We start from the raw sequence: 21,308 nt of genomic DNA on the forward strand, positions 1-21,308 counted from the left end.
TAGATGTGCTTCACATCCAGAAGCCAAAACAGTCAGTGAATGATGTAACTGGAAACATAAAATTGTATTTGATAACTATAAAGAAGCTGCAGCTTGTGTTTTCTGGGGTTGTATCTTCCTCTGCAGCCTTGCTGAAACAGTACGGTTCTTACTGAACAGCTGCTTAATCTGTTTTTTAAAAATGAAAATGACTGAAAGCATGTACTGTACCAGCATTTTCACAATCACCTTTCAAACTGAAAGACAGTTATGCTGCAAATGTGTCAAAGAACAAGAAGCCAGCAAACGATAAAACTTAGCAAGAAAAGCTGAGCGGTACTTCATTACAGTTGTATTAAAAAGCATGTGGTTTGCTGAGTTAATCACTTAAGTATATGCTGTTCCTTCTGCTGTATGAACTGATGACATGGTATGTGTTGTTTCAAAGCGTACATGGCTCCAGAAGTAATTACTAGGGCTAAAGGAGAAGGGCACGGACGTGCGGCAGACATCTGGAGCCTGGGCTGTGTTGTTATAGAGATGGTCACCGGCAAGGTAGGGATGTTTCGTGTGCTGAGTGCAAACTGTTCTTAGCAGTTCCTCTGCAAGTTTGGGCCCCACTCCCAGCAATTTGTTACACTTAAGTCCACAGGTACTGGGGTGGTTTTTAATTTCCTTGGATAGAGAGATATATGCTCTATCAAGTAACTCACTAAACCTTGCACTTAGCAATTCTGTTACCTGTTGCAGAGACCTTGGCACGAATATGAGCACAACTTCCAGATCATGTATAAGGTGGGCATGGGTCATAAGCCTCCTATTCCTGACAAAGTGAGCCCAGAAGGGAAAGACTTCCTTTGCCACTGCCTGGAGAGTGACCCAAAGATGAGGTGGACGGCCAGCCAGCTCCTCGATCATCCTTTTGTCAAGGTTTGTCTCGTGGCTTTGGCTACAAAGACTGTAGATGGGAGTTGGAAACGGCTGTTAGTTGCCTTCATCATTTGCAGCTATGCTGCAGGGCTTTGTATCGTGGTGGGAGGCTGATATTGAGTCAATCCTGTCCAGAAAAGAAGGTTTAGCAACTCTTCAGGAGCACATGTGATGATGCTAGCAAACATTTGACTGAAAGAACCTGGTGTGCACCATGCAATAAACTTTCACTGCTGTTTTGAGATGCAATATCTTTATGTTAGAAAGATGTGTCAAACTTCAACTCAGTGGTAGTTAATTGGATCTGAAGGGCTGTGTTCTAAAACTTTAGACTATGCGTAGACGTCTACAACATAGAGATAAGGGTCCCCTCCATAAAAAGTGAAACAAGTGCTCTGCCATCCTTCAGTGCAGGGGTCTGCTTTTGTTTTAAACTCATGTTTAACGTTAAGTTCATACTGAATGTTTATCTGGCAGTTGGCATAACAACCTGCAGTTCTTGCATGAACTTTAATGCTTTGCTGAAGAATAGACAAATATTCACAGCTGCAAACTGAGGCGTATTAGTCACTTCTCTTTTGAAGAGGTAGGAGCACAGCAGGTTATTGAATTTTGTCCCGTTTTCCAGCCTAAAGTTGTTCACTTTGGTATTCTGGTTCAGTGATAGTGTGTTTGGGATCATCATACCCATCCCTCTCATCAGTGTGACTGTAGCCACGGGGCAGAATGTTCCTTTTAGGCACGCAAGAGTCGCATGGTGACACTGGGAACACCAGTGTTCCCATATAAACACTTGCAATTCCTTATCTGTATAACGACGGAGGAAGAAGAAAGCTTCAAAGATGTTCTGTGAAGGTGCTAAAGTGGATCAGTTGTCACCTTCTTGCTGCAGCAGGGAGGCAATGGAATTAATTGTCTTTTGTTCCCTTCACAGGTTTGCACAGATGAAGAATGAAGTTATTCAGTCTCTGGCCTTTTTTATTCTGGCAAGACGTCTTTTAATCACTACTGTATGTAATATTTACATAAAGACTGTGCTGAGAAACAGTATAAAAGTTGAACTTAAGAAGACTGCACAAGTGACGAGCGTCACTTTCTCTGCTGCTCCTGTATGTTTTACTTGGCACATGTTGCTCATGTGACAGTGTCTGCAAGTTGGAAGAAGCTGCATGTTTCAGTGAAAGTGCCATTACTACTGTATATGGACCATACCTTTTTTGTTCTTTCTCCAGTTTCTCATTTGATTGAGAACTGTAATGTTAATATGTAGTATTTTTGAACTCTCTAGGTTCAGAGAAATGCTGTAGTGTTATCAGGCGTTATGGACCTTGTTTTTTAATCTGTTTGTTGAGTGCACTGAGTGTGAACTTTTACTGTTTTTTTGTTTATTTGTTTTTGGCAAGCTTCAGATTTGTTATGCACAAGGCTGATTAATGAAATTTAAAAAAAAAAAAGGTTTTTTCTCAATAAATGGTTTATTTTAGGAGTTTGTTGGTGAAGGGTTTTTCTTCTGAAAATAAATGATGCTGGGTCCTGTCACTAAATTTTAAACTTTTCCCCAACGCTTGTTTAAGCGTGCTAAATTAACCTAACTGGAATAAGCTTCTCTTACATTGCAGTAGTCAATGTTTTGTCAAGTTCAAGCTGTGTAAGAAGCCATCTTACAAGCGATAATAGATTTAAGGTCTCCCCTTCATCCTCTCCTGAGGAAATAAGGGTGATGTGCAATTCCTGACACTACTTGTTATGTAAGGGATGGAGTCATGGTCTGAAATAACCTTCTTCTTGCATAGGAGTGCTGCCAGCAGGGAATGGTCTGCGTGGCACTTCCAAGAGGAGAATCAGTTAAGATTGTTTCTGCGTTCTGTTTGGCAGAAACAAGAACTTACTTACTGTTAGTTTGTTTTTTAAAACTGATTTCTGATCTTGGACTTTGACTTCCCCACCACCCCCCGGGTGTCATCGGTCTCAGAAAATGGAGAGAGGTTAGAAGTGGTTAGCAGTTAGAAGATGCAGTCTGCAACACTTCATCTATTTAGATTATTCTGTTTGGTTTGCTACCACAAAAAAAATGATTTAAAACTGTTACTTGGAAGTGTTAGTGCAAGTTTACATATTCATGTTACAGCTTTAGACCTTAAAATTGTTAACTCAATTTATAAGGCAGAGAGCTTGCTTTTAATGTTTGGCTTTATTCTAAAGTCCTGTGTCTCAATCCACAAATCCTTGGTTTGTTACAGGTGTGGGGTAGCTTTTAGCAGCTGGGTGAGCTGTTGAGAAGGTATCATGAAATCTGGCACTTAAATCTAGAAAAGCAGGAGCCTCACTCTATGGGTCACCAGTACAGTGCCTCTAGGCTCTCAAAAAACCAGGATGCTGAATTTCAACAAATGCTCTCCCTTCTCTTCAGTGCTCTGCTTTGAGTTATGGTAGGAGGGGGAAGTATGTTGTCATACTCAGCAAGTGACTATGAAAGTACCTGATGTAAGTCTCTGCTGTTGTGGTATAGCCGAAGTATCAGTGCGCTGTGTGTCCTCATTTGACTTTTTCCAGGTGCCCTCATACACAGACAGGAGCTGGGGACAGCTTTTAGGAGTCAGGATGAAGGTGAAAAGTAAACTGTTACTAATTCATTGTTGCCAACCGAAAGAAAACTCATGCACTGCATGTCAGCTTTTCATACTTTTATTTTTGTATAAACAAACGTTAAGACTACTTTTTTTAAGGCAGTTGTAGAATGTACAGTTGCTTCTGGGGACGAGGGGCAAACACTGCTGTTTCCTGATGACATATGTCATTCTTCTAATACAGTGAACTGGACTTGTTTAACTTTGGCAAGTACCATTAAGCTTTCTCTGTTTGCCAGTGAATGCTGGAAGGGCCCAGTGGTGCAGTCCTTGTGCGCCGGGATTTCTATAAGTAAGCGCGTGCTTAGGAGGACGGATCCAGGAGTGGTGTGTTTGGCCCTCAGCCTGTTGTTCTAAGGGTTGGTCCTGGGGAAATGGGTATGAAGTAGTCTAAATACTCTTTCAGAAGTATTTACATGTTTGGTATTTTCCTCTGGGAGAAGTGGCACTGCATGCAGTTGGAGAGGGAAGGACTAAGATTGAGAAGGAATGTTAAATGTCTGCCTACCAGCATGCTAAATCAGTGGCTCTTTAAAAAAAGGCAAAAAGGCTGGTCTTGGTCACTACATGCATATGTATTTGCTGCTCAGAACTACTCACCCCTGTGTATAGGGCTCATTCTACCACCCTGAGAAAAGCCTGCTGTATCTGCCAGGTAAGGTTTACAGTAAAATGCTAGCTTGGAGAGAGCTTTTCTTTCTCCCACACCTTTTCTAAGTCTTGCCTACAGTCTCTTGAGGTCTGGCTCACTGAAGTGCCTGATGCAGTACTACAGGATAGCTGGACCCGCAGACACTACTACAGGTTATAATACTCAGTTTTCCAGTTAAGGTTGCCTTAATAAAGCACATGCCCTGCACCTTTATTTGCTAAGAGAATAGCTTTATAAGCATAGCAGTTGCACTGATCTCGAGCTCTATTTCATGTGTTGAAAAACTACACTAAAGCCCATGTTTATGTTCATGATGTCACACATGTCACACAACCTATTGCAGAAGGCTTCAGAGTGTAGGGAATGTGTGCATACACAAGATGGGTGGGGGAAAAAAAAGCCCCCAAAAGTAGTCCTTTGCACTGCCCCAGGCCTGTTTCTTCCTTCATGTTGTATGTTCTACTGCCTCCACTCTCAAAAAACTCTACTTACTGTCCTGTGCTGAGAGCACTACTCTACTTGCTCTTCAGGTGCTGCATATTAAAAAAAATAGTTTCTAGATGAGCTGATGTACTGAACAGCAAATGCATATTTCATGGAATGATGCATGTTCTGTTGTATTAGCCCCCGTTCCTTCTGGCCTCAGTTTGGTATAGGAAGAGAGAAATGCCTTTTTTTTTTTTTTTTTTAAATACCAGCTGCTAGAACTAAGACTGCTCACTGACTTTCTTTTCTAGAGCCACACAGGCTCTTCCTTCAGACTATCATGGTTTAGTCCTACATCACTGAAAGTGCCAATCACAATCCCCACTGCTCAGTATCAGTATCTTTGAAAAGATGTGGTTTTTTTCCCAACTGTAACTGCTGGTAGATGGAAGTTTCCTCTTTTTCTTTTCCTTGTTTGTTTTTTTAAACATGGTCTTTCTAGAAACTTAACTTCCATGTTCTTAACTCTTGAAGTTTAAAAATGAGAGCAGGCTGCCCTGGAATCAGTCAGGGCAACACAGTTTTCCCAGGGAGCTTGATTCTAGTTTTATTTAGTTTGTAAAGGGTGTCAAAAGCAAGTCCAGACAGCAATAAAAACCTCAACACTGTACCACTGGCCTAGGTCTCTCTCCTACTTCCCCTCTTCTCCCCCAAAAGAAAAGCTAAAGCTAATTAACTATTACCTCAGGCTGACTGCTATGAGGCACCATGTAAACTCATTTATCAGAAAAGACAGGCAAGCAGATTCATTAGGATCACAACAGTAAGTACAGGTGTGGGGCATAACTTCTAATGCATGCTTTGCATTGCTTGGTTACAGCATACCCAGTTGTTTTGTTTCCACCAGTGTTAGGAAGGCTTAGAATTTTAATCGGTGTTTAAAGCTGAAAGGAATTTTTTTACCTCAGTTTTTCCAAACTATAAATAGCATTTACTCTCTAAAGAATTGCAGGTTTCAGCTCTTCCTCTGTTGTATTGCCTGGGGAAGGATGTGGCAGTGGGTAGCGCAGCTCTGTTCAGGCAACAAGGCCAAATCCCACTCTGGATTATGCCACTGCAAAGGCTCCCATTAACAAAGTGGGCCCTTAGCTGAGCTCTGCCTGAAGATTTAAAGGGCCCATGTGGTGCACACTGTGGGAATGAGTAAGTTCTAGGTGTAGAAAAACTGTACTGCAATTCTGCCAGTTCAGTAGAGCTGCTTCAGCCCAGTATAACCAAGCAGAGCATCTTGCTGTATTTAAACATTGACAGATTATGCTTGCTAAACTGTTAACATGTGATCTACACAACTATCATTTTTAATCATCTTGTAACAATCTTTTGATGTTTATCCAATCCTTTCAGCAAGTTAAAAAAGATAAAGCCTGCACCTCTGGTTAGTTTCCAGGTGGAGTCTCCTCATACAAGCACACTGGATTTTCTTTTTTCTTCAAAACTTAAAACACTTTATAGGAAAAGAAACCAACCAAACACATGCAAACCTGTTGTGGAGAGTATACAAAGGAGTGCATCTTTCAAGCGTGTCATCCAGCCCAAACCCCCAGAGAAAAATAACAGGAGCACAAAATCAGATATGCATGGCAATTGCTCATCCTACCCTTCCTCTGATCTCACTTGAAGGACCATGATATGCACTTTAGAGTTCTCAGAAGTTGCATTTGTTCCCTTTGGATTAAGGCAGTCTCTGAAGATACTACTTTTGTTTCTGCTTGTCGTCATTGTTGCCATAGGCAGAACCCTTGTTAATTTCTGTCACGCCGATCATCCATCTGACACCAACAGAAGCTGAAAAATAAATAAAAATGAAGTTAAAAGCTGCTTGCAGACAAAGACTGAAGGTCTGTGCAGGTGTAGCATTTTGAAAGAGATTAACAGTGTTCTCAGCCTTACAGCAGCACGGCATTAAAGGTAACTACCAGGACTACCTGTACTTGTACTTGACCTTTGATGGAAGGTGCACCACCACGCCCTGCCACTGTGCATAACCACCTGAAGGGAGGGTGTAAAGCTGCCAGAGCCAGGCTCTTTGCGGTGGTGCCCAGAGACAGGACAGAAGGCAATGGGCACAAGCTGAAACAGTGGGGGCTCCTGCTGAGGGTAAGGGAAACACGGGCCCAGGCTGCCCAGGGAGGCTGTGGCTGCTCCATCCTTGGGGATACTCAAACCCCGATGGGACACAGCCCTGAAGAACCTGCTGTAGCTGACCCTGCTCTGAGCTGGAGGTAGGGACTAGATGATCTCCAGAGGTGCCTTCTCACCTCAGCTATAGTCTTCTCTCTGATTTGCTTGTTCTTTCAAAATACCAGTCCTTGAAAACAAACCAACTACAGACTCGCATTCTGTAATATGACAGTAAATTGATAGTTTTTAGAAGCACAAGGGGTAATTGGATACCAGAGATGAGTCACACGTGATGTGACACAAGTGATGGCTGAACAGACAGTGGGTGCAGTGGGGAAGCTGGCCTGTCCCTGGGGCTGCCCTCTGGGCGTCTGGGTGCCCAGGAAGGGAGACGGCTCCTAGAGAGTTCACTGTCACTTACAGGCCCCTGTTAGTCCGTGAATGGAAACGCACACAACTGGGACAAGCGAAGGGTTTCACTCTCACACACAGAGAAGAAAGAAACATCTCTGATACTTAAATGGCCATGAGGTAGGGAAGATAAGAGGAAGATCCAACATGTAGCCTACAGTCTGGGATCATAACATAATTCTAAGCATGAAACCATTAAGATTTTAACCAAAAGAGACAGAAACAGCATCTGGAGATGGACACACAGCATAAATAAGAGCAGCTGTTACAGCAACCACACAGCACATTGGGGATTTCATCCAGACCCAAGAATGCCACTGCCTGGACACCAAAAAATACCTAGTTCAGTAGTTCAGATATTTCTTTTTGTCTTCTTCCTTCACTCCCTGGCAGAAGCTGACACTGCCTTGCTGTCCTCATTTCACCTCGCAGCACTCAGCACCCTGGGGAAGGTGGGGTGCAAGGAGAAGGGGCTGCTCGCATTTGCCAAGCCTGTAGAAGCGAAGTGGGGATAAGGTGCTGGGGTGCCTCAGTGCTTTCTCCCTGCACAGCCGGCCTCCTCTCCACAACTCTCCTGGAGTCTTAGTGTGTACCCTAGTAATACCATCATGTTTAAGGATTTATTCTGCTGCTGTTTTAAACACAACTACAGTAAGGGGAACTTAGGGGTTTTTTTTACTACAAGGAAGAGGAGAAAGGAAGGGAGAGCAAGCAGGAATTGTGCCTAACAATCAGCTGTGAGAGTTTAAGCCCACTCTGAGAAGAACAGGGAGAGGAGCTATGGGCTAAGGCATCCCTGCACTGCTCCATGGCAAACCACAGGAGGTAACTGAGCTCCTGCCATCTTTCTGCCCACCATTACCCATCAGCCAAAAGACACAAGAGGTTGCTGACGACCTGCTCTGCCTGCCAGTGTGCCGGAGGCTGAGGGAGGGCTGAGCTAACCCAAATGGACAGAGCCAATAATGTAAGCTCTTTCTTGGAACATCTTTTACCTCCAAAAAACCCACCACCTCCACAGATAGCACCACATGTCTCAGCAGAACCTTAGCTCAGAGCAGAGGATTTCCACCTTTTCTCTCACACCTCAGGCTTTCCTCTCATCTGTTAACCTGAGGTTTGTACCACACCCTAGCTGCTAAAAGCAGCACAGCAGAGAGAGGCATAAAAATTTCCCATATATAGTTTGCTGCACACCTGAGATAGTTATACATTGAAATGAAGAATTCTACAACTAAAGCTTATATGGATGGTAGAAATTGCCGTTGAGGGCTTATCTTACATACTAGAAAGGAGAAGAAACAAGCAAGTAGCAAAAAAAATACCAGTTTTAGGCACCAGGCTGAAAGGCCAGAAGGCCAGATTGTCTGGTAGCTCCACCAACAGGCAGAATCCTGCACACAGTTTGTATCCTGTTGTAAAACTTAGTATTGTTGGATTGTGCTTTCCTCACCGTCCACTCATCTTGGCCTAGGGGCACCAACAGCCTTGCTGCCCAGATCACATCATGCTCCAGCCCTTCAGTCCACACTCTGCACTTGGCCACTGTCAAGTCACCAAAGACTCACTCACAGTTTGCACTGTGATCCGTCAAAATGGGTTTTCTCACAGCACTGTGCACATACTCTATAGCAGATGTACAACAGCTCCTGCAGAATCAAAGCTGGCTCATTACTACTTATATTTACTTCAACTGAAATCTCTCGCCTATAACTGATACTTAAGTGCTGGCCCCATGCCACAAGCCCAGATGCCATTATGCTTTTAGCATTAGCCAGGTAAGAGCTACTTCTCCACTGAAAAGCCATCTCATCCTTTGCACACAGAACCAACACTCCCTTTTAACTGCTGTTGACAGCTCTATAATAAACTAAACTACTTCTAGAGCATGACAGTTGTCCTCTTCAACACAAGTTGCCAAAACATGAAAGGCAACATAACACGGGGTTCTTTGAAGCCAAATAAGACTGGGGAAGCAGGAGGAGGGGGAAAAAAGAAGCTGCTGTCAAATACAAATACTGGCATTTGACAGACTTGCTCACTGCTTTAACACCAAAATACCACCCCAAGATTTAAATGGCAGTTGTGCGTTGAGTACATAAATCTCTTGCCGTGTGTCCTATGAAACTAAAGCCAGTTGTCAAAAGAGACTTTTGTCCCTCGAACTACTTGAGCACTTATCCTCTGGAGCAGGGACTGCCTTGTGTTGTTCAAGTAGTACCACAAAGGGCTCCTGGTCCCAGACCAGCAGTTAGATTATTAGCACAATGCAATGATTAGTAGGAGTATAAATAGCCAAACTGCTGCCCAGCAAAGCAAGAGGGGATGGCTCAGCGTTCTCAGTATAAAGAGGAGACGTCATTTATTTAGGGCTGAAAGTGTTTGAGCTGAACCAGCAGAGCTATATGGACATTGGTTATTCATTCCTTGGATCTGAGAGTTAGAGATCCAAGTCTGAGGGATTACAGTGCTTTCACTCCAGCTTGACCGCCATGGGGCATTTCTCTTATGTTTTTTTCCACCTGAACAGCCAGTTACTTAGAAGCCAGGAAATGTTTTACTGGAGAGCACAATAAGCAGAGACTGTCCAAAAGACAAATGACACTCTGAAAACAAAGCAGAGGGTACCAGGTAAAAGGACCTCCTAGTTCCTCTGCTCTTTCCCATCACTGAAGTTTTATGCATATCTTCACAGAATCACAGAATTGTTAAGGTTGGAAAAGACCTTTAAGATCATCAAGTCTAACCACCAACCCAACACCACCATGCCTGCTAAATCATGTCCTGAAGTGCTACATCTACATGTTTTTTGAACAATTCCAATGATGGTAACTCCACGACCTCCCTGGGCAGCCTGTTCCAATGCTTGACCACTCTCTCAGTGAAGAAATTTCTCCTAGTATCTAGTCTAGACCTCCCCTGGTGCAACTTGAGGCCACTTCCTCTTGTCCTATCACTAGTTATTTGGGAGAAGAGACCAACACCCACCTCACCACAACTCCCTTTCACGCAGTTGTAAAAGAGCGATGAGGTCTCCCCTCAGCCTCCTCTACTCCAGGCTAAACAATCCCAGTTCCCCCAGCTGCTCCTCATAAGACTTGTGCTCCAGACCCCTCACCAGCTTCATTGCCCTTCTCTGGACACGCTCCAGCAACTCAACGTCCTTCTGGTAGTGAGGGGCCCAAAACTGAACACAATATTCGAGGTGTGGCCTCACCAGTGCCCAGTACTGGGGCACAATCACTTCCCTGGTCCTGCTGGCTACACTGTTTCTGATACAGGCCAGGACATTGTTGGCCTTCTTGGCCACGTGGGCACACTGCCGGCTCATATTCAGCCGGCTGTCAACTAGCACCCCCAGGTCCTTTTCTGCAGGGCAGCTCTCCAGCCACTCCTCCCCAAGCCTGTAGCGTTACATGGGGTTGTTGTGACCCAAGTGCAGGACCCAGCACTTGGCCTTATTAAACCTCATACAGTTGACCTCAGCCCATCGACCCAGCCTGTCCAGGTCCCTCTGCAGAGCCCTCCTACCCTCCAGCAGATCAACACTCCCACCCAACTTGGTGTCACCTGCAAACTTACTGAGGGGGCACTCGATCCCCTCATCCAGGTCATCAATAAAGTTATTAAACAAGAGCGGCCCCAGAACGGAGCCCTGGGGAACACAGCTTGTGACCAGCCACCAACTGGATTTAACTCCATTCACCACGACTCTCTGGGCTCGACCACCCAGCCAGTTCTTTACCCAGCAAAGAGTGAACCTGTCTAAGCCACGAGCCTCCAGTTTCTCCAGGAGAATGCTGTGGGAGACGCTGTCAAAGGCTTTACTAAAGTCCAGGTAGACAACATCTACAGCCTTTCCCTAATCCACTACGCACGTCACCTGGTCACAGAAGGAGATCAGGTTGGTCAAACAGGACCTGGCCTTCATGAACCCATGCTGGCTGGGTGTGATCCCTTGGGTGTCCTGCACATGCCCTGTGAGCACCCTCAAGATAAACTTCTCCATAATCTTCCCCGGTACCGAGGTCAGGCTGACAGGCCTGTAGTTCCCAGGATTCTCCTTCCGGCCCTTCTTGTAGATGGGCGTCACATTGTCAAGCCTTCTGTCATCTGGGACCTCCCCTATTAACCAGGACTGGAGAGTGGCTTGGCAAGCTCTTCTGCCAGCTCCCTCAGTACTCTTGGGTGTAGGTGTCCAGCTGGCATAGCAGGTCCTTAACTGCTTCCTCCGGGATTATGGGGAGTTTATTCTGCTCTCCATCCCCGTCTTCCAGCTCAGGGAGCTGAATGCCCTGAGGATAACTGGTCTGGCTATTAAAGACTGAGGCAAAGAAGGCATTAAGTACCTCAGCCTTTTCCTCATCCTTGGTGACAATGTTCCCACCCACATCCAATAAAAGATGGAGATTCTCCTTGGCTCTGTTTTTCTTGTTAATATTTTTGTAAAAATAGTTTTTGTTACCCTTATGACTGTGGCCAGATTGAGTTCTAGCTGGGCTTTGCCTTTCTAATTTTCTCTCTGCATAACCTAATGAGATCCTTGTACTCTTCTTAAGTTGCCTGCCCCTTCTTCCAGAGGTGATAAACTCTCCTTTTCCTCCTGAGTCCCAGCAAAAGCTCCCCGTTCAGTCAGGCCGGTCATCTTCCCCGCCAGCTCTTCTTACGGCACATGGGGACTGCCTGCTCCTGCACCTTTAAGATTTCCTTCTTGAAGACTGCCCAGCCTTCCTGGACCCTTTTCCCCTTCAGGACTGTCTCCCAAGAGATTCCCTCAACCAGTGACCTGAACAGGCTGAAGTCTGCCCTCCAGAAGACCATGGCAGCAGTTTTGCTGACCCCTCTCCTTACTTCACTCAGAATCGAGAATTCTAACATGTCATGGTCACTAAGCCCAAGACGGCCTCCAACCACCACATCTCCCACCAGTCCTTCTCTGTTTGTAAACAGAGGGTCAAGCGAGGCTCCTCCCCTGGTAGGCTCAATTGCCAGCTGTGTCAGGAAGTTATCTTCCATACACTCCAGGAACCTCCTAGCCTGTTTCTTCTCTGCTGTGTTATACTTCAACTGTGTAAGCTGAAGTCCCCCACAAGAACAAGGGCTAGAGATTGTGAGACTTCTTCTAGTCACTTGTAGAATGCTTCATCTGCCTCTCCATCCTGGTTGGGGGGTCTATAACAGACACCCAGCAGGATATCTGCCTTGTTTGCTTTCCCCCCTCATCCTTACCCATAAGCACTCAACTTGGTCATCACAATCGTTGAGCTCTCTACACTCAGGAAACTCCCTAACATATGGAGCCACCCCACCACCTCTCCTTCCCTGCCGTCTTGTGCTATCTGCACCTGTGCTAACATAGGTAATGCTATCAGGTACTGAAATCTGCCCTTAGAAACAGCAATCTACATATAATGGGCTATGACGGACTGCAATAAGCTTCCTGATTCTGGAGTATCAGGTGAGCTGTCAAATTGTCATATAAAACCATAATGTCCCAAACCCTACCTGTGCTGCTTCAGTAAACTAACAGCGGGAGAGGTCGTCTAGGAGCACTGCGAAAAGGTCGTTTTACCACCTGATCCCAGTGGTAAATAAATCCCTCTGATTTACAGAAAAACTTCCTTTTACATTGTTAAGCCACCAGGTACAAATTACTGCTTACACCAGAAAAGAGCACGAATACAGTCCTCCCTGCTTTGCTACAAACTGGATCCCGCCAGGCAGACAGTTGCAGCTGGCACCAAGAGTCACAACCTCCAAGGTACATTTGTGTTCATCTACCGCTACTTCCCAGCCATTGCGGAAGGCATTTCTGAGACCCTGCCTAAAGCTGGAGACAGAACTGCAAAAGAAAATACTGGTTGTTCCTCTGTCAGAAGATGGCTGTATGACTCCTGGGGCATTCGTGGCAGAGACACCCCTTAGGATATAAAACACAGTCTGGGGAGAATGGCCTTGCTACAGAACTCAGCTACTGGCTACAAAAGTCAATGTGACAGCTTGGGCTTAAGTTTTCCGATGCCTCTGTGGAAAGAGACCAATGATTCTCAACTAGCAATAACATTGCTTTTAAAGGGATATAGTAAAACAGATACAGACTATTACATTCTAAGGGAACCATTGCTCTTTTGGCAAGTAACGACATATCTGCTTTCAAGTGACCAGGATAAACCAGCTCTGCTTTTTGTTTGTTTTTACTGAAGGCTGAGCTTTCTTCCACTCCCACAGATTCTCCTCCCTCCACGGTTTCATGGAGGCTGCTATCTGCTAATAAGCGACATCATCTTTTTGCCTGCTCATCAGCAAGAGGTGCCTGGCTGAGTCTGACCAGGCGATAGCCACTTCTACAGGCAACGCAGTGTCTTCCACTGCACTGCAAACCCTAGCCAATTACAAGCACTTTGGGTTTGATCACACCGTGTATTCAGAGTGAGAACAGAGGTGTTGCCAAGCACAGAGGTCTTTCAAAGGTTACAGAGGACTGCAACCTCCAGCATCCCACAAATGTGGCAGATATGTAATGAGGCAGCAATGCACGTTGCGGTGGGCCATTAATCTCACCATTCTTAAAGCATTCCTCAGCTGTGCTTTTGCAGCCTGGGAGCTCATGTGTTCGTTCTGGCAGCAGGCTGTAGCTGTAGCTTTCTGTTAGCTCCGGCGTTACAAATAACCTGAGAACCTTTGGATTATCACTGCATTCAAAAGAGGACCCACAGCAGCCTGCTTATTAATCTTTCCTTATGGCTAGAAGCAGAAGCAAGCTAAGTGGGGAGTAAGACAACAAGAAAAAAAGAAAAAAAAAAGGGGGGCTCTTTTGCTGCCCACTCTTAGTAGCATCATAGACTTTTTTTCTTTACAGGTTCTTTCCCTCCCTTCCTGATAGAGAGAGGACATGACCTAGTTGTAAGGGCCATTGACGGCAAGATGGTATTGCACTTGTGGTGGGGTGTGCAGTGAGTGGTGTCACTCAACTAAGGGTTAAATCCCGAAACATCACAGATGCCACAATGCCAAACATTAAAGCATCCAGCCCTGAGGTTAGAATCCAGAACCCCGAGTTATGCAGTGAAGCTCCCTGTGGAGGGTACACAAGGCATGAGGCTCTTTATAATGGCACCTGAACAACCAGCCCACCGGTTGTTCACTTTCCCCTGTAGAGTGGAAAAGCTGAATTAAGAGGAAAATGCTGAAGGTGAGAAATTAAAAAATTTTGCAAAGGCTGAGCTTCAGCGTCCCATTAGGCCATCGTTCCACAGCCCAGTACCAAACATAGACTATGCCAGCATTTCTTCCAAAGGCAGAACAAATGCCCTCTTGAGTGCTATTGCCAGGGACTTAACATTTGCAACATTCATCACACGCACTGTTGTATACCCACTTTGAACTAGAGCACAGGGGAGACCAACTGACCTTTCTCAGCAACTGAAGGGGATTTGAACCCAACACCTCCCACTCCTGAGGAGCACACCCCAACCATGGTGCTCATACTTCTCTCCCATCCTATTCACTGGTCAGAGAAAGGGGGCATGGGGAGCTCTACTTCTGCCTTCTAACAAGTAATGGGGCTGATAAAGGGTGCTTCTAAGTTGTAGTCACTGCTCCAAGAAATTCGTCCACATTTTACACAAAACATTCCCAGTGGAAAAAGCACCAACAAATTCTCCGGGTGAGGACAAGAGCACAGGATTCTGCTCCCTTTCCCTCTAGCTTGCCCACATTAACATACCAACTATTATGTTGGACCTTATCCTTGTTCTTGTTTTCCTTCCTCTGGCCGAAGGCATCATGAAGCAAATATCCTGCGTGCACGCACACACACAAATTCCTCCTTCTCCACTTATCTTTCTAAGAAGCTTCCACATTAGCTTACACAGAGTTTGATTTGGTGGGCACTTTCTGAAAAAGAATAGTGCGTGCCTACCACATCAAGCTCTTCACAGATGGGCAAAAAGAGATTAATTAACTCATCTTGATCAGACTAGCATGGGACCTGCTCAAGATTCAGACTTTTTGTGAATGCAAAGAAATATTACATGTTAGCAACAAATTCCTAGTTAGAGAGTCAAGGTGCACGTCTGAGAGAAGAAACGCTCCATGTTTTCCTATTTCCCCCATGTTGCTATATTGGACATGGCTTTTTAAGCTAACTCTAATCTCTCTGGATCCAAGTTCACTCAAAGCCAGAAGGACTGTGAAGTTCTGTTTCTTTTTCAAAGGATGTTTGTAATATACACGGGTGTTAAGGCGATGAAGCCATAAATACATGTGATGGTCAGTGCAGCCATAGAAAACATTTGCTTTATAAGTGTGTGGCTTATTCTGGAAGAGAACTTACTCTTCAAACAGGTACTCAATACGCCATAAAGTCCAGACACCCAGACACCCAGTTATTTGCCAAACTGACCTGGTTCCTGCTTCCATGAGGACACCAAATGAGATCTCCCTCCCTTTCTGTGGACCAGCTCCATGTTTTGTTTTCCTTCCTCCTCTTAAATCACATACTAGTTTAAACACAAACCAAGGCAGTTCAGAACTACAACAGGAACTGCAGGAATCACCTGTGATAGTCTGTGCCCTGTGCTATGTAAGTCACAGTAGATGGCCACAACAGGCTGTCCTTAATTCACAAGTTCATGAATTTCCAGAGGATGACGTACCAGACTATGATTAGATGAAAGAATTCTCAACAGAATAAATTAACCTTGAGCACCTCTTCTAGGCATTCAAAGCGCAACCCGGCAACACACTACATAAGAAAAGAAAGCCTCTTGTAGGCAACCCACTAGAAAGTTACCGCTTCAATTTCTACAGAAACAGAAGATTTTGTATGCAGCTCTTACAAAAAATAATACAACTACATAAAAACAAACAAACAAAAAGAATAAAAGAATCTATTTAACCTATTCCAGGCTAAAGTGGATATAGTATCAGATGGTCTGTTGAATTCACGTCAAGTTTATATTTAGTAGGACTCAGTAAATCATGTCTGACAGTTACCCTGTAAGTAATCTTTCTGTTGTAGAAAACTTACCCATTACAATGACAAATGCAAAACTAGCCAGTGTCAGTGATGACCCACTGTTGATCATGTTGATGAGCAGCTTGAATAAAGGATATAGCAGCAATAAGGCCCAGAAAAGCCAGTTCAAAAGCGTCCATGGTCGTCGGGCTGGTACTATAGGGACTTCTGGGTAGGTTCCTGTGCGGTAGTACTCTTCCTGGAATGCATCCTAGTAGAACAAAGGAGGGCAACAATTAAATACCCATCCGCTAACAAAACTAGCCATTCCTGACTTTGATGTTCCTCCTTCTGCATGCCTGTAACCTCAGGGAAAGATCAAAGACCAAGTCATGGCTACAAAGCTTGTACTTTGAAGTCAAGGAACATACAGTCAAAAAAAAAGGGCTTACATTGATGTGCGCATCCTTTCTTTCTCCTACACATAGAAGCCTGAAAAAAGACATGCCTAGAGAGTACAACAAGCCCAGTAAGGGTGAGGGGATGTACACTCCTGCAGCAATGTAGACATCACTGTTTAACCTCCTGCAAGGGGCACAGCCACTGGACAAATACTGCCAGTAAGTCCAGAGGAGCGTTTGGGCTACATGTTCAGCAGTGGATCCTCTGTTCCCTAATGTTTTCTCCAACCACTGCTCTAGAACAGCATCCACAGCCCTGACACAAAAGGTGAGCAGACATTATCTTGCCCCATACTGCAAAGAACACCACACCCTTTGTCTGTTTTGTCTCATAGATGCAGTCTTGTTCATCGTGAACCTTACAGAAGGAAGTTTGGGTGATGAACCTCTCAGACAGTTGAGCATGCAGAGAGTTTATAGACTTTCTCACTGGTTTTGACCAAGGGACTCTCAGTTTTAGTACAATATGAGGAAGATAATGGGGTGGGCTTTGGGTTTTTTTGTTTTCTGGTGTGTGTTTTTTAAAGCATGGAAAACTTAGAATTCAGTACCTTCCTCTAGAGCCCATATGGGTGTATGGCATTGCCTTAACAATGTGATCAACCTACGATACCAAAGTGCGTGGGGAAGAAAACTCTTCCTTCTGCTTCAAGAACAAAGATTATTAATCTGTGTTATCACATAAAACTGGTTAATTAATGAAGTCAGAATTAGACTCACATAAAAAGGAACCTCAATTTAGTCAGAATGAAGTGCTAAATTTCTTCAAAGAAAGGAATGCTTCACGATGGTTTCCAAAAATTCTGGCAAGGCCAAGATTGTCCTAATCAACCACAAGAAGATTATTTCTGCTATGGTATGATTTTACATTTACTTACACTCCAGCTGACACAGACAATTCTTTAAATATTTAATGGCAACTTGAGCAATTACAGGCTGCTACCATTTTATCGATTTCAAAGGGAACATTTAGCTTTTCAGAGATTACACAGTAATTAAAGCATTGCACTCCCTTTACTGAGATTAGAAAAATTAAGACTGTTTTGCACATGCAAGCTAGATTGTACCAGGATCTCTATCACCAATTAATTAGCTGTCTCCAACAAATTACACAGTGTGTGAAGTTTTCTTTACAGTGCCTTAAGGTTTTTGGTTTATGACTGGTTTAACATAGAGCTACTGATCATCAGTATATTGAATTCTACTATATACAATTAGGTTTCTGAATACTGGTAATTGCCCAAAGAAGTTAAGAATCTCTGACTATTGCTGGTATCGCCATTAGAGGGCCTATTACTACAGACAGCAAGACAGACTCATTTAAAACAAGGACAGCAGTTATCTCTTTTTGTTGGCTCTGCAGCAAAACCATTAACCACATCTCACCAAGAGCTTTGAGACAGATGGAAAAAATATACAATGGGCAAAACAATGTCAATGCCATCACCTCCACTACACATTTTACACCATTGAGGGGAACAGCTGTTCAATTCAGTTATGATTCCTTACCCTTTAAAAACATTCACATTCTTTGCAGAAGAGGTCTGTGGGTTGATTTGTCTTCTAAGCTTTTGCAAGGGTGCCTATGGTACCTATCAACAGCTCAAGTCAGCATTTAAACCCATGATGTACCTCAAAATTTCCCTCAATCACCTCTCCCACATTAAGTTCCTTTCACTCCCCTGCATACAGAGCTTGTTTTCAGCTTGTAGTAAATCCCATCCACCCAAGTATCATATTCGGACATAGAAACATGCTCCTTCTAATGCCCCCACCAAATTTGAGTTACTTCAGACAGTGGGGTGGGTATTGCAGTGGGGGGAAATCAGGGAACATGCATCATCTTGTGAGAGGTTACTGGATTATTCCTCCCTGCTCCCACCAGAGAAGTCTGACTGCAGAGGTATGCCACTGCCCTTTGATGAGGACGCCCCCAAAGAATGAATAGCCAAAAATATATCCTTTGTTCCCAAACACTGCAGTTCTGTACACTTCCTCTCTTCAGTTATGCTTTGCTAATTCTCTTGGCCATTTCAGCATATATTTTCATGCCCTGTCTTCCATGCTTCTCTTACAAGTGAAGAGTTAGAAGCTCACTTTCATTTTAATGGAAATTAAGATTCTCAAGCAGAACTTCTATTTCAGGTGCTGAGGCTGTAAGGAGGTGAAAAAAGAAAACAAACATACAAGGGCTAGCAGAGTTGTGACTATTATACAGTACCTCTTCAGCCCAGGCACTAAGATGCTCAACCCAATCCTTGTTAAAGTCAAGGGAAGTCTTTCTAGCAATGGCAGCTTAAAAAAGAAAAGAAAGAAAAAAAAAAACCACAGAGGCAATGTGAAGCCAAATTGCACCTCTGTCATAATTTGGCCTTAACTGATACAGTGCTGGCCATCTGTGGAAGGACAAAATTCATCCCAGGTGAGGAAGATGAACATGGACATGGTGCATACTGTAAGCCTGGAAAAGGAAGAACTGTGTTTGGGTTAGAACAGCACGGTGGCCTTGTTTATCTGGCAAGGCCCTGCTCATTGCATTTGCAGCAGAGGCTGAATCAGAAAAAACAAACAAAACCAGATTCTGAGAAAGCAGTTATCTCAGATTGAGGGACATGTAACTGAGATCAGGCAATGAAGTAAAAAAAATAGCAGAACAAGCTTCTTTTAAAGACTCTCACTCCTTTACTAATGACAATTAAAAAAAAAAAAAAGAGTAATGTCCTTTTCATGTCCACTGACTGCTGATTTTACAACTCAAACAGCTTTGCACCCATGATCATCATGAGTGCACAGCACTCCAGACCTCAGTACCTGTGACATGCCCCACCTACTAAATGATTCTGTTAGAACATAATTCAGCACACAGTATGCCAGTCTTGAGAAGGTACTGCAAAATTATGAAGATTACTGCGAATAAGTAATAGCACATGCAACCATAGAATCATAAAATCATAGAATTTTTGGGTTGGAAGGGACCTTTAAACATCACCTAGTCCAATCCCCCTGCAATAAGCAGGGACAGCTTCAACTAGAGCAGGTTGCTCAGAGCCCTGTCCAACCTGACCTGGAATGTTTCCAGGATTGGGGCATCTACCACCCCTCTGGGCAACCTGTGCCAGTGTCTCACCACCCTTATGTGAAAAACATCTTCCTTATATCTAGTCTAAATCTGCCCTCTTTTAGTTTAAAACCATTACCCCTTGTCCTATTGCTACAGACCCTGCTAAAAACTCTGTCACCATGTTTCTTATAAGACCCCCTTAAGTACTTGCAGGCTGCAAGAAGGTCTCCTCAGAGCCTTCTCTTCTCCAGGCTGAACACCACCAACTCTCTCAGCCTGTCCTCACAGGAGAGGTGTTCCATCCCTCTGAGCATTTTTGTGGCCCTCCTCTGGACCCGCTCCAACAGCTCCATGTCTGAGGGCTCCAGAGCTGGATGCACTACTCCAGCTGGTGTCTCACCAGAGTGGAGTAGAAGGGCAGAATCCCCTCCCTCAACCTGCTGGCCACGCTGCTTTGGATGCAGCCCAGGATACGGTTGGCCTTCCAGGCTGCAAGTGCACACTGACAACTCACGGCCAGCTTTTCATCCACCAGTACCCCCAAGTCTTTCTCGGCAGGGCTGCTCTCGATCCTTTCATCCCCCAGCCTGGATACCGGGGGTTGCCCCAACCCAGGTGCAGGACCCTGCACTTGGCCTTGTTGAACCTCATGAGGTTCACACAGGCCCATGCCTTGAGCTTGTTCAGGTCCGTCTGGGTAGCATCCCATCCCTCAGGCATGTCAACCACCTCGCTCAGCTTGGTGTCATCAGTAAACTTGCTGAGAGCGTACTTGATCCCACTGTCTACGTAATTGATGAAGATATTAAAGAGCACTGGTCCCAATATGGACCCCTGATCACCATCACCAATCTCCATGTGGACATTGAGCCACTGACCACTACTCTCTCGACGCAACCATCCAACCAATTCCTCATGCACCCAACAGTCTACCCATCAAGTCCCTATCTCTCCAATTTAGAGAGAAGGATGTTGTGGGGGACAGCATCAAAGGCCTTACAGAAGCCCAGGTAGATAACATTGATTGCTCTTCCCTTGTCCACAGATGTGGTCACTCCATCATAGAAGGCCACTAAGTTGGTCAGGCAAGACTCGCCCTTGGTGAAGCCATGCTGGCTGTCTCGAATCACCTCCCTGTCCTTCATGTGCCTTAGCACAACTTCTAAGGGGATCTGTTCCATGATCTTCCCAGGCACAGAGGTGAGACTGAGAGGTCAGTAGTTCACAGGGTCCTCCTTGCTACCCTTTGTAAAAATGGGTGCAACGTTTCCCTTCTTCCAGTCTCCAGGGACTTCACCTGACTGCCAGGACTTTTCAAATACCATGGAGAGTGGCTTGACAACTACATCAGCCAATTCCCTCAGGACTGCGGGATGCATCTCATCAGGTCCCATAGACTTGTGCAGTTCAGGTTCCTCAGGTAGTCTCACACCTGACCTTCTCTCACAGTGGGAGGGACTTTGCCCCTCCAGTTCCTGTCTTGCAGTCCATCCACTCGAGAGGTGTGGGAAGAGAGATTGCCTGTGAAGACTGAGGCCAAGAAGTTGTTGAGTACCTCAGCCTTCTCCTCATTCGTTGTAAACAGTTTGCCAGTCTTGCTCATCATGAGGATATGCTTTCT

General features: G+C 44.7%; 2 protein-coding genes across 2 annotated transcripts in view; one reads left to right on the forward strand and one right to left on the reverse strand.

Annotated features, from left to right (window-relative positions):
• Window positions 1-1,023, forward strand: part of MAP3K4 (mitogen-activated protein kinase kinase kinase 4) — a gene marked incomplete at both ends in the record, with an annotated part of 72,793 nt that extends 71,770 nt beyond the window's left edge. Inside the window, 2 exons of the mRNA XM_081998559.1 lie at window positions 428-534; window positions 730-1,023. Of these exons, the coding sequence (XP_081854685.1) occupies window positions 428-534; window positions 730-1,023 (401 nt within the window). The remainder of the gene's footprint in view (window positions 1-427; window positions 535-729) is intronic.
• Window positions 1,024-6,367: 5,344 nt separating this feature from the next.
• AGPAT4 (1-acylglycerol-3-phosphate O-acyltransferase 4) overlaps window positions 6,368-21,308 on the reverse strand; it is a gene marked incomplete at both ends in the record, with an annotated part of 66,271 nt that continues 51,330 nt past the window's right edge. Inside the window, 2 exons of the mRNA XM_081998053.1 lie at window positions 6,368-6,459; window positions 16,238-16,436. Of these exons, the coding sequence (XP_081854179.1) occupies window positions 6,368-6,459; window positions 16,238-16,436 (291 nt within the window). The remainder of the gene's footprint in view (window positions 6,460-16,237; window positions 16,437-21,308) is intronic.

Source organism: Phaethon aethereus, assembly GCF_964289735.1.
Source record: "Phaethon aethereus genome assembly, chromosome: 3".
Taxonomy (NCBI): Eukaryota; Metazoa; Chordata; class Aves; order Phaethontiformes; family Phaethontidae; genus Phaethon; species Phaethon aethereus.